We start from the raw sequence: 14,198 nt of genomic DNA on the forward strand, positions 1-14,198 counted from the left end.
GCCATGAAAAAGGAAGTTGTTGTAACTCAGACAAACAATGTCGGATCTGCCCCAAACTTCACATGCTTTATTAGAGTCCTGACCTGAAGCCATCTTCATAACAATATTCAGTTACAGTCATAGCGCCATCTGCAGGCAATAGGAAATGACATGTTTTACACTGTGATTAACTCCTCAAAGAGATTTAACCAGATCAACATCATATGTTGTCAGTCTAATCTTAAGAGCTTAGCGATGATAAATATCAGAGATCTTGAGTTTTCGTTGAAGGGCGTGTCCGAAATGTTTCGCCATGAAAGAGGAAGCTGCTGTAACTCAGGCATACTATGTCTGATCTGCTCCAAACTTCACATGTGTGATAAGAGTCCTGGCCTAAAACGTCTATATGATAATATTCAGTTAGTCATAGCGCCACCTGCTGGCAACAGGAAGTGGCATGCTTTATACTGTAATTCACTACCAGATTCACATTTCATCATGCCACGAAGTACCAGACATGCTAGAAACACGTTAAATCATGCAACACTTGGCTGAGTGCTAATGTATGCGATTAACGCCACGAAAGAAACAGGAAGTTGTTGTAACTCAGGCATGCAATGTCCGATCTGCTTCAAACTTCACGTGTTCAATGATAGTCCTGGCCTGAAGACATCAACATGGCAAAATTCAGTTACGGTAAAGGCGCCACCTGTTGGCCGCAGGAAGTGTGGCATTTCGAAATGACTTTGGCATAATTCTCCTGTATTCACTCACTTAAATGCATGACGCCCACTGTTCACTGTTTTCCTGAGGCCAACGGGTGGCGGTGAGCCCGGGTGCGGCTTTGCAGCTTTAATTTTATTTGTTATTCCTTATGTTGTTTCAAAAACTCAGTTTAGTGAGATTAGTTATTGAGGAGATGTTTTACTTATCCAAAGTGCACATATCTTTCTTTTCTGCAGTATCTGGCCACTAGAGCGTACAACATAACTTTTCTAATGGAAGAAGTATTGCAGCGCTACTTGTGTGACGAGTTAGCAGAAAGGCGAAAAGTACATGAAGAAGAGATGAAAGAACTGTCAAAGTAAGTTGGCTTTGGATATAGTGGTTTTCTTAAAAGATTAGTTAACTTTCAAATGAAAATTACCCCAAGCTTTACTCTATTCAATTCAATTCACATTGCTTTATTGGCATGACATATTGCCAAAGCATTGCATAAAACAAACAAACAAACAAGAACATATATACTCACCCTCAAGCTATCCTAGGTGTATATGACTCTCTTCTTTCTGATGAACACAATTGGAGAAATATTAATAAATATCCTGACACATCCAAGCTTTATAACAGGGGTCACGAGTATGAGCTGAAGAAAGTGTTTCCATCCTCCTCCATCCATCCATAAACGTGTACTCCACACGGCTCCGGGAGGAATACAGACCGCATTCTGTATTCAAGTTATGAAGAAAGTGTAAACTGGCATCGCGTCAGTTACACTTTTTCCGTAAGTTGAATAGGGAAGGCGTAGGACGTAGCATAAGCGTTTTGAACTGCAAGAGATTTACACTTTCTTCGTACATTGAATACTGAAAACTGTCTATATTTTACTTCATAACTTGTTAAATATTAATTTTTTTATTTTCACACAAATGCATCGCTTCACTTAAGAAGGCCTTGAGCCGTGAGGAGTACACATTTATGATGGGTGGATGTGGATGGATGCACTTTCTTCAGCTCATACTCGTAAACCCCATTTACTGCCATTATAAAGCTCAGATGTGTCAGGATATTTATTCATATTTCTCCAATTGTATTAATCATAAAGAAGAAAGTCATATACACCTAGGATGGCTTGAGGGTGAGTAAAACTTGGGCTAATTTTCATTTGAAAGTGAACTAATCCTAATCCTTTAACACTTTTCTGGCCTTTGCTGTACCATGTCTACACACACACATACACCTAGATTTTAACCACTTCTCAAAGGCTGTTATCTTTGTTATACCCTGAAAAATTAATGATTCATCACATAGCTATTTATCTATATTGTAAGTTTTCTCCATTGCTTGCCAGGACATTGGTATTGTCTCTTGTTCATGTGTGTCTCCTGCACTTTCTTCTTGTTTCAGCTTGAACCAGGAAGTGCCCATCTTTGTTTGCACCATGGCATTTCCTACCATTCCCTGCCCACTGCATGTTTTTGAGCCTCGATACAGGCTTATGATACGCAGATCTATGGAAACGGGAACCAAACAGTTTGGCATGTGCATTGCTGATGAACTAAAAGGGTAAGAGGATTTGAATCATATTTTAAGTGTGGGTCTACATTGATTTACTGGTTAATCAAGGGAAATCTGTTTGGTACAGTGTCTTATTCCAATTAAATTCATTGATCGAATTTAAGAATTTAAAATGAAAGATGAATCATACATTTTACTTTTTTTTTTTTTTTCTCCGGTCAAGCAACTGTTTTACTCGTAAGTAAAGTGAATGACATGGCTTAATGTCGAGCCCTGTATGAAGTCTTAATGGGCCGCATTTCAGTCATCATTTCATATAGTCTGACAACAAAAACAGAAAAATATATAGATGAAACAATTTTATTGGGAATTTGGCTGTATTCAAATATGTGAGCAAAAAGGGTAGCAGCAGAGAAGCAAACTTGAGATCCAGCTGTTCTCACTGACTGCCCGGTGATCGTCGGGCCTCACAACTCCGAAAACAGCATTAGTTGCTGGGAGAAATGCTGCCTTTCTAGAATACTAAGAGACAAGCAGATTCATACAAATGGTGAACAGTCTCGTGCTGAAACTGGTGCAATATCACACTCCTGGAAGACCTCTCAGCCAATCAGATTTGAGGACCAGAACTAACTGTTGTATAAAACACTTTATACAGTCTGTGCAGAGGACTTGACTGGTTCTCATGGTTTTGACTGAGAGTGTATGCAGATGGCTGTCGAGTCGTTGAGGTCTTCACAGGGCTCTGTCTCTAAGGCTCATCTAGATATAGTGGTCTCTGCTGACAATCAGGTCTGCATTGTGATTGTTTCTAGGTGCAGCTCCACCATCTGGTCTGGATACGGACTGGATCCAGCTAACTATTGTAACCTCTGGATAAGGATGAGACAGACTAATATTACATGTTACTAATGATGTAACAAGTACATCATTGTGGGTTCCTTGTTCTGGATGACCTAATTTATGCAGTTTATCAGTCTTTTAAAGGATTTAAATGATAGAAATGTGATAGTGTGTTATGTGTATGCTAGGTTAAAGAGATGGGTCTTTAATCTAGAGTTAAACTGACAGAGTGTGTCTATATCCCAAACAACACTAGAAAGACTGTTCCAGAGTTTGGGTGCTAAATAGGATAAGGAATGGATCTACTGCCTGCAGATAATTTTGATATTCTAGGTATTATCAACTGGCCAGAATTTTGAGATCACAGTGGACTTTAAGGTCTAACATGCTATTCAGAGCTTTATAAGTATTCAGCAAGATTTTAAAGTGTATACAGTGTTCAACATTTTTTAAAATTTCCTTTTATAAATATTTTACACTAGGTACACAATTTTTTTTTTTTTTTTTTTACAGAAGTTACATGTAGGACCTTAAGGAAAAAGATGTCCCCACTGAAACCCATTAAAACTGCAATTTTTAATCCCAGTGCCATTTAATATTTTTTTATTTATTTATTTTAATTATACACACCTATAATTGTGTAGGATGTCAGAGTGTGGTTTGTAAGTATGTACTGTTACTTGGTGTGTCTTTTTATCTTACACCTTTAAACCTATGATTATTTAGGTTGGATAAGTATAGTCAAATCCAGCCTAAACCATAAAGTACTTACCTACCTGCAGGTTTTTTTTTGTTTTGTTTTTTTTGTTTTTGTTTTTTTTTTTTGTTTGTTTTTTTGTTTTTTTTTGTTTTTGAGGGTCAGTTTGTAGTGAAGCCCCACAGGAGGCAATTGTAATAATGAAAACTTATTTTATTTTATACAAAGCAGTTAATGCAAAAAAAATAAAAAATAAAATCAGCTAAGGTAAGAGCTCTGAGTACTCAAGCTCTTAAAGGGGTTAGTTCACCCAAAAATGAAAATTGTCATTAATTACTCACCCTCATGTCGTTCCACACCCGTAAGACCTTCGTTCATCTTCGGAACACAAATTGAGATATTTTTGATAAAATCTGATGGCTCAGTGAGGCCTTCATTAACAACAAGATAATTAACACATTCAGATACCCAGAAAGGTACTAAAGCCATATTTTAAACAGTTCATGTGACTACAATGGTTCAACCTTAATGTTATGAAGTGATGAGAATACTGTTTGTGCGCCAAAAAAAAAACAAAATAAAGTCTTTATTCAGCGATTTCAAAACACTGCTTCATGAAGCAGCTTTACGAATCTATTTTCAAATTAGTGGTTTGAAGCGTGTATTAAACTGCCAAAGACACATGAACCATTGAAATTTCTAAATGTTTCAAAACACTGACGTAACGAAGCCTCGTTTACTGAAACCACATGACCCAACATCACTAGATATTGTTGAATAAAGTTATTGTTTTTGTTTTTTGGCACACAAAAAGTATTCTCTTCGCTTCGTAACATTAAAGGTGGGGTATGTATTTTTTCAATAACACTGTTGGACATTGTTGATATTTGAAATCAACCCAAACAAACCCACCCCTCTCTTCATTGCTCCACCTCCAAAACTCACCCGGAGTCGGACTTGATCCCCGGCCCGTCTGCTGCTGGCAGGCAAGGCGAGTGCACTGACTATGACGCCAAACATCGCATTCTCTAGCGGTTGTCAGTGCGCAGTGGTTTACCTGCTCAACTCTCGCTATCTGGCCTCTGTTACACACGCAATGCCAGAGTGGATGTCTTTTTATCACAGCTGATGCACAACAAAAAGCTTCACGAAAATTAAAATGCAGATGATGGATGAACGACAAGGAAGCACAAAAAAAAACGTACAGTACACAGGAGTAAATACAAACAAGTGTTTGTTGTTAGTCGCCAACAGCACAGCAGCTCCAGACAATCAATGACATTCAAACCCAGTTTTACTCACGTGTGAAGCGGTATCAAAGCAGCCTCCATGTCTGTTTTCAGGCCATCCCGCTTAGCTCTCTTCCATTGCTGGAAAGCTTTTCTAATATTAACGTTGGTCCTAAAGTACTTGCCCAGTCATAATCCTTCATTCCAGTGATATTCTTTTGAGCTGTTTTGTATTGTCGCATCTCTCTCTCTGCATTTTTTCTTTTTTTTTCTTTTTCAAATCTCCCTCTTGCTCATTCTGTCTCCTCGACCGACATATGCCCCCTAATGCTGATTCGTTAGAACTTCCAAACAGTGTTGTTGAAAAAAAACATACCCCACCTTTAAGGTTGAACCACTGTAGTCACTTAAACTGTTTTAAATATGTCTTTAGTACCTTTCTGGGCATTTGAAAGTGTTAATCATCTTGCTGTCAATGAAGGTCTCACTGAGCCATCGGATTTTATTAAAAATATCTTAATTTGTGTTCAGAAGATGAACGAAGGTCTTACGAGTGTGGAATGACATGAGGGTGAGTAATTAATGACATAATTTTTATTTTTGGGTGAACTAACCCTTTAACCTTTTTTAACCAAAAATGTATCGCCACACCACTGCTAAACCATTCGAGATATCAAAAATCTGTTTTGCAATCTATCATGTTCAGTGTTCTGGTATAATGTTGACAGAGTTTGCTGACAATTACATGAATCCCCTTAGAGGAGTTTTTAAAGAGTTCACCGCATGCACTTTTCACTAAATCCAAAATGTCTGACTCCCTTTTGGGCGGAGCTTATGACTAAGCATGAAAGCTGTTCAGCTAAATAAGAATTATATGTGTTCAGAGTTTCATACATATAATTTCATTGCTTGGGCCCTAATCAGAAAGAAGTGTTAATGAAGTGCATAACGTTTTAATGTGGCATGGAGTTAAATGGATGAGGTTTATGATTTACAGGTTTGCAGACCACGGCTGTATGCTGCAGGTGAGAGATGTCAAGTTTTTTCCTGATGGACGCTCTGTGGTGGACACCATAGGCATTGCTCGTTTCAAAGTGCTCAGTCATGGGCAGAGAGATGGATACCACACAGCCAAGATTGAATATTTAGAGGATAAGAAGGTATATAAATATTTTTGCATTCTATGAGCACAAGAAAGTTCAAATCCGAAAGTTTTATTATTTGTGTGTGAAAGAGAGTTAGAGAAAAATGTCATGAGTCTTCCACACTGACCTAAAATGTATGTTTGTGTTCAGGTTGAAGGAGAGGAGTTGACAGAGCTCCTGAAATTGCATGACTCAGTGTATGATCAGGCCATGGCCTGGTTCACTTCACTTAAAGATGATATGAAGAGCCAAATCATCAGCCATTTTGGGCAGCTGCCTGTCAAAGACTCTGATCCACAGGTGAATGTTTGCACCAAATCACTCACATTTTTTCTAAATGCTCATTCATAGTAATCTTGCCTCCAGCCTATCTGTAAAATAGCAGTGTATAATTCACATTTTAAAATTCCTGTAGTTCGCATTTATATGCAGGTTAATGCAATGTTTTTTTTTTTATAAAAAAAAAAAGGCAGGCAGGCTAATTTAATACATTCAATACTTATGTTTGTTTCTGGTCTTGTTTTTCTCAGGGGAATCCCAGTGGCCCTGCGTGGTGTTGGTGGCTGTTGGCTGTGTTGCCGCTGGAAAACAAAGCCCAGCTGACCATCCTTGCCATGAACACTCTTAAGGACCGGCTGATTGCCATCCGCAGGGTCCTCATTTTTGTAACTCGCAAGCGCCCTCGGTGATAAATGAGGATTTTTCAAAATTAACCCATAGCTTGGGAATGCTGCCCCAGGCTGGGGTCACAGAGGTGTCTTCCAGTAGCCATTTTGGTCAGTTATTGCATAATGCAGCCCTCACCAATTAGTGAAATTGTGCAATAATAAAGTCTGCATATTAATATGGTAATTTAGACTTATCAATTAGCAGTGGTGTTATATTATAATGTAGTCATTGTATGAAAGCGCTTGTAAATGATGGCCTACATTAGGAAGCTCTCCTTTAGTTCAGGTGCAGTCAGACCGTACACAAGTTTTACAGTAGCAACAAACATTATGAAAACAGTGGTAACTTTTTTCTTAAGCACTTTCTGCTGTTTGAAAATATCACCTCTGTTTTGTGCCTAGATTGTGTGTAAGGCTGACCAAATGCTTCCCATGGGCTTGCAAGGATCAATACTGGCCTTATTATGTGTTAGGGAAGAAAAAAAAACTCTGCTTAATTTTGCAAATGAGCAGCCACCTTATTTCCATAGTGTGAAATGTCTTGACTTTGACTTAATATAAAATTACATGTATTGTAACTATGCTTTCTCTCTCTATCTTTATTTCTTATATCCATTTTGATGTCTAGTTAATTCAGAAACTATAAATTCAGTCATAAATTGCAATGTTCTGCTGATGTCCATTCATTTTTCCCCATGGATATAAAATAGTCTTGTAGGCCATACTCTCCAAGCTTGAATACAGCCTTAATGATATTTAGTAACAACCACAGGTGATTTTTATATTTTTTTCTTCTTTTTCTTAAATTGAATCGTCAATGGGGAAAAAATTGTGTGAAGTCATACTGTAAATTTTAAGAAACAGGCAATCTTTTTTTTATGTGACGCATAATATACAAGACTGTGATGGGTGGCTTATGTCTATTTAATAACCTTTATAGTCTATAAGAGGCCATTGAATATTCACACTCTTTTTCTTCTCATTTTCATTCTTGTCTTTTTGTGATGAGCATGTCTTGTGTATATCCATTATCTACCATTTCCTGTGCAAGTTACTACTTAGATGCTGCATTTTTTCATGTAAATTTGTACATCAATATAAAATAAAACACATTTTGTATTTTAAAGCAAAATATGCTTTTATTTGCCTTTCTAAGCCATTAATTGAATTAGTCTAAGAATTCAGTACTGCACTTTTTTAAAGGTGAAGTATGCAGTTTCTGCAGCACCTAGCGGAATTACAAAAATAAAGCATATTTTCAAACAACCTTGCAAACTCCTTTTCGTGAGTTGCACCTCCCCAAACGTAAACATCACAAATACAGCTCTTACACCAGTTTTACACACACACACAATCTCAGAAGTAAGCACACAGTACCTCACTCTTACACACACAACCCATGAATTAATACAAACAAATTTTCAAGAAAAGTACCATTCCATGTACAACACTAGGATTCAAAACTTTGGGAAACATTTTACAATAAAGTTTCTTTAACTACTTTAGTCAGCATGAACTAAGAATGAACAATACTTCTGAAGCATTTATTACATTAACTAATGTTAACAAATGCGACTTTATTGTAAAGTGTTACCAAACTTGTTACCAACCTTATTGTAAAGTGTTTACTTGTAATCTCTTAAAACTTTACTAGCACAAACATTAAACTACCCCAAAAGGTAACACTTTATAATAATGTTCAGTTATAAATCATTTATAAATTATTAGTTAAAGGTGCCCTAGAATTAAAAATTGAATTTATCTAGGCATAGTTGAATAACAAGAGTTCAGTACATGGAAATGACATACAGTGAGTCTCAAACTCCATTGTTTCCTCCTTGTATAAATCTCATTTGTTTAAAAGACCTCCGAAGAACAGGCGAATCTCAACATAACACATGTACGCCCCCAGTATTTACATATGCCAGCCCATGTTCACGGCATTACACAAGCCAGTATTAACGTCTGGAGCTGCACAGCGGAATCATCAGACTAGGTAAGCAAGAAAGAACAACAGCCAAAAATGGCAGATGGAGTGATAATAACTGACATGATCCATGATATCATGATATTTTTAGTGATATTTGTAAACTGTCTTTCTAAATGTTTCGTTAACATGTTGCTAATGTACTGTTAAATGTGGTTAAAGTTACCATTGTTTCTTACTGTATTCACGGAGACAAGAGCCGTCACTATTTTCATTTTTAAACACTTGCAGTCTGTATAATTCATAAACACAACTTCAACATTCTTTATAAATCTCTCCAACAGTGTAGCATTAGCCGTTAGCCACGGAGCATAGCCTCAAACTCATTCAGAATCAAATGTAAACATCCGAATAAATACAATACTCACATAATCCGACGCATGCATGCAGTATGCATGACGAATACTTTGTAAAGATCCATTTTGAGGGTTATATTAGCTGTGTGAACTTTGTTTATGCTGTTCAAGGCAAGCGCGAGCTCCGTGGCCGGAGAGCACAAGAATTTAAAGGGGCCGCAGCATGAATTGCCGCATTTCTAAATTAAACCTCAAAATAGGCAGTTAAAAAAATTAATTAAAAAAATCTATGGGGTATTTTGAGCTGAAACTTCACAGACACATTCAGCGGACACCTTAGACTTATATTACATCTTGTAAAAAAACGTTCGATGGCACCTTTAATGATGAACTAATCATTTACAAAACATGACTATACATTCATAAATAATTAAGTGATATACTAACATTTTATGAATGTTTTATTAATTCAGTTATAAGTCATTAATAAATTATTAATGATGAACTGATCATTTACAAAACATGACTGCATTCATAAGTGATTAATAAGTGATATGTTAACATCTATAACAGGTGTTGAACACTTTGTAGTGTGTACTGCAGTGTAAGTGCTGCCTGGTGAGGGTATAGACAGCTGTCTTCTCAGACACACATGGAGTCTTTAACTGCTGTGCATCTGATGTGAGCTTCAGTGGAAGGTAAAACCGGTTCAGAGGATGATTCCATCACTAGATCCCACACACTCCACACAAAACACAAGTCTATGCTGATGAGTGAAAGGATTTAACATAACCCACTAGAATCACCTGACTGTACGTCATTTATAAATGTTTATCAACTTCAGAAGAAATAAATTACTCTTCTTAAGAAATAATGCTTTAGCATATCTGCATGTTTAAATCATATACTGATCATTTACTAATGATTTGTTGTTCATTTGTTATTAACAATTGTTTATTGAGATAATGATAAAAAACAATTTTTACTAATTACTTTAATGATTTATAATTGATTAATAATGTATCAACTAATAACTTATCAACCATCTACTAATGATCTGTTTGATTTATTTCACGATTTACACATATTTTAAGATAACTTACAACACATTTGAAAATCATTAGCATACCACTTATTAATCATTTATGAATGTATAGTTATGTTTTGTAAATGATTCATTCATCTAATAATTCATAAGTGACATAACTGAATTAATAAAACATTCATAAAATGTTAGTGTATCACTTATTTATGAATGGGACTCATTTATGAATGGGACTGCCATTATAAAGCTTGGATGCGCCAGGATATTTATTAATATTTCTATGATTGTGTTCATCAGAAAGAAGAAAGTCATATACACCTACGATGACTTGAGAGTGAGTAAAGCTTGGGGTAATTTTCATTTGAAAGTAAACTAATCCTTTATGAGACTGCTCTGTACACCAAGAAACAAAAATTTTCCATTTACTGGTATAAGTGTGACGTGTCAATGGAGCTCTAGCATTCATGAGTGTTCCTCACACCAGCCGAACACTGCGAGAGCTATTGCTCAACCCCAGGGGCCATGCACACAACCTCAGCTTGCTCAGTGAGGGGTGCCAAAGTGCCCAGTTCATTTTTGATAACAGGTCCTTCCAAACTGGCAATGGTTGCGGGGGACCAGTCGCCAACAGCAAGGGCCAACAGCAGACTGAAGCACGGCCTTGCTGTCCAGCAGGGCGCCACTAGAATAAGCATTTGGTGTCTCTCCTGCACACACCTCAGGACAGGCTAGAGAAGTGGAATTGGAGGGAAGGCATAGAGGAAGAGATATGGCCAGTCGTGGGCCAGGGCATCCTGGCCTAGTGATCCCCACTCCTCCTGCACTGCGAACCACAGTGGGCAATGTGTTGTCTCTCTGCTGGAAAGAAGTCTACTGCTGCGGTCCCATAAATTCCACAAATTGACTGAACGATCGTTTTGTGCAGACATCACTCCCCTGGCCTTGTACCCGATCGAGAGAGTGAATCTGCCCAGGTGAAAAAATACTATAGTAATTTATAGTAAATACTATAGGGTTTTTTTAGAACCATACTATAGTAAATTCTAGTATACTGTATGTATTATAGTATTTACAACACTTGTTAATGAATGCTACAGCACACTGTATAGTGAACTGTTAAAATTTAATAAATACTGTAGTATACTTTAGTTTTTACTACAGTAAACTGTATATAAACTATATACAGTGTATACAATATACACTGTATAGTGTATATTGTAGTATAATATACCCTATAGTTATAGAAAACTTAGTACAGTATTGGGTAAAGTAATTTGTTTATATTAATATAGTTGTTATGTTACCACAGCAACTATAATTAATTCAAGTACTTTATCATTGACTCCTTATATGTCAGCCATATAGTTTTGCATATTTGACCTAAAGTACATATTTCTGGCCAAACAGTCTTCAATCTTGAACTTTCTACTTTGAACTTTTGAACATTTCATACATTATTATTGACTTCTTCTGATGTTAAGTCTCCCATACAGAAGTCCATATTAGACCTACTGAACATATTTCTGGCAAATTAGTCCTCGATCATGAACTTCCTATACATACTTATTGACAGTAGTCCATATTTGACCAGCTGAACATACTTCTGGCCAAAAGATTATTCAAAACTGAAGTTTTTTTTTTATATATATACTCAATGACGCCTTCTGATGTCAGTTCAGCCATATAGAAGTCTATATTTGACCTACTGAACATATTTCTGGCCCAAGAGTACTTGATCTTGAACTTTCTATACAAACTCACGGACTACTGATTTTATTTCAGCCATACAGAAATCGATATTGGACCTACTTAAAAAAAAAAAAAAAAAAATTGTCCCCAGAGTCCTCGATCATGAGTTTTATATATTACTTGCTCTTTGCCTCACTCTGATGTTACTTCAGCCATACATGAGTCTGACCTACTGAAAATATTTCTGGCAAATTACTCTTCGATCATGAACTTTCTATACACACTCATTGACTTTATCTGATATTACGTCAGCCAGATAGTAGTCCATATTTGACCTACTGAACAAATTTCTTGTCAAAGAGTACTTGATCATGAACTTTATATAACATGCCTCTCTCTATGTTGCTTGCTTCAGCCATAGAGTATTGCATATTTGACCTAATGGACATATTTCTAAGGATATTAGTCCTCAATCATGAACTTTCTATACATAATCATTGACTGCTTCTGATGATATGTCAGCCATAGCATATTGCATATTTGACCTAAAGGTCATATATATGGCCAAAGCGTACTCAATTTTGAACTTTTCATACATTATCATTGACTGCTTCTGATGTTACTTCACCCATACAGAAATCCATATTAGACATATTGAATATATTTCTGGCAAATTAGTCCTCAAACTAGAAGATTCTATAAACACTCATTGACTCCTTCTGATTTTATTTCAGCCATACAGAAGTCCATATAAAATCTACTTCAAAAAAAGTTGTCCCAAGAGTCCTCAATCTTGAACTTTCTATACATGCCATACATGAGGCCATGTTTGACCTACTGAACATATTTCTGACAACTTCGATGCATGAACTGTTTATACAAACTCACTGACACTTTCTGATAATTCGTCAGCCATAGAGAATTGGATATTTGATCTAATGGATATATGTTTATTTGATCTTGAGCTTTTTTACATTAATATTGACTCCTACTGATGTTGCTTCACCCATACAGAAGTCAACATTAGACCTACTGAACATATTTTTGGGCAAAGAGAATTGGATATGTAACTCTTTATATGTACTCATTGATGCCTTCTGATATTAATTCAGCTATACAGAAGTCCGTGTTTGACCTATTGAACATATTTCTCTTGAGATCCGAAAACAAATATCTGCTTGCCATTACTAAGACAAAATACAAACACAAAGGTGATCGAGCCTTCTCTCAACCTGATCCTAAACTGTGGAACGATCTCCCAGTCGCAATTAGATCCATCAAATCTTTACCTGTTTTTAAAGCTATGTTAAAATCACATTTGCTTAACTCTTAATGCAAGTTCTAATGATGGAGAGTGATCTTTAATGTGTGTTATGTGTGTGTTTTGTATTGTTTCATTTATTTTTTTTACTTTTGTTTTTTCATGGCACTGTGAAGCACTTTGAACAACTAACGTTGTATTAAATTGGTGCTATATAAATAAAATACAAATACAAAATACTCGATCTTGAACTTTTTATATTTATTTAATGACGCCTTCTGATATCACATTAGCCATACTGTGGTCCATATTTGACAAAATGAACATATTTCTGGCCCAGGAGTATTCAATCTTGAACTTTCAATACATATTCATTGATTCCCTCTGATGTTACTGTAGCGAAAATTAACTCAAAGGGGAAATATTAATAATTATTCATAACTCATTATGATTATTAATTATGATTAATTATGAATATGCAAATCCGTTAATCAGATTAACTGGACGTAGCTACATTAAAATTAACATTACAATCAGTTAACCTGTTCGTCCAGTGAACGCTCAGTGTTGATTGTTTATTAATTCTAAGAAATGTCAATTTCCAAGTTATGGAAAAATAATATTTCTTATTGTACTGTACCACTCAGAGCACGTAGTCCGGATCTATCACTTAAGAGGCAATTCATTAGCAGATGGAGTCAGAACCAAACGTGTATTGTGCACAATCTTTATTAACTAACTCACAAACACATAACTAAACTAACAAACACATAACATAACATAACATACATAAAGGGTCACACACACACACACGCAAGTCAGAATGAGTAATGATAGAGTTGAACCGGAAGAGATGCTGTTACTAGAGCTACATGAAATGTCAAAGGCAATCTGGAAAGGAATCATCAGTTTCTTCAGCAATAGCAAGGTAAGTCTTACAAATTAATACTAACTCGCTGTTTAGTGTTAAAATGCACGATACTTGCAAGATGCCCTGAGGCTGAGGAGCATCGGCTCTGCCATCTGAGGAGAGATCTTGGGTGATTCAGTCCGAAGTTATTGCCAGTCTTTTCCATGTGGGATGAGGAGCACATTGGCTCCTTTGGTTGTTTGATCAGACA

The 14,198-nt window shown here is 36.3% G+C and overlaps 1 protein-coding gene across 1 annotated transcript; it reads left to right on the forward strand.

Moving 5' to 3' along the window:
• Positions 1-839: 839 nt before the first annotated feature.
• LOC125261046 (LON peptidase N-terminal domain and RING finger protein 2-like) lies at positions 840-7,931 on the forward strand. Its single transcript, XM_048179587.1, has 5 exons — positions 840-1,063; positions 2,107-2,265; positions 5,984-6,146; positions 6,282-6,431; positions 6,662-7,931. The coding sequence occupies exons 1-5, from the start codon at positions 978-980 to the stop codon at positions 6,818-6,820; spliced, it is 717 nt and encodes a 238-aa protein (XP_048035544.1). The 5' UTR covers positions 840-977; the 3' UTR covers positions 6,821-7,931.
• The last annotated feature ends 6,267 nt before the right edge of the window (positions 7,932-14,198 follow it).

Source organism: Megalobrama amblycephala, unplaced genomic scaffold, assembly GCF_018812025.1.
Source record: "Megalobrama amblycephala isolate DHTTF-2021 unplaced genomic scaffold, ASM1881202v1 scaffold253, whole genome shotgun sequence".
NCBI classification, from domain to species: Eukaryota; Metazoa; Chordata; class Actinopteri; order Cypriniformes; family Xenocyprididae; genus Megalobrama; species Megalobrama amblycephala.

Bases quoted from the DNA above. Each gene is read 5' to 3' on its own strand.
- LOC125261046 (XM_048179587.1), top strand. From the start codon at position 978: ATGGAAGAAGTATTGCAGCGCTACTTGTGTGACGAGTTAGCAGAAAGG. The intron at 2,266-5,983 runs GTAAGAGGATTT...TATGATTTACAG, and splicing joins ATTGCTGATGAACTAAAAGG to GTTTGCAGACCACGGCTGTA. The intron at 6,432-6,661 runs GTGAATGTTTGC...TGTTTTTCTCAG, and splicing joins TCAAAGACTCTGATCCACAG to GGGAATCCCAGTGGCCCTGC.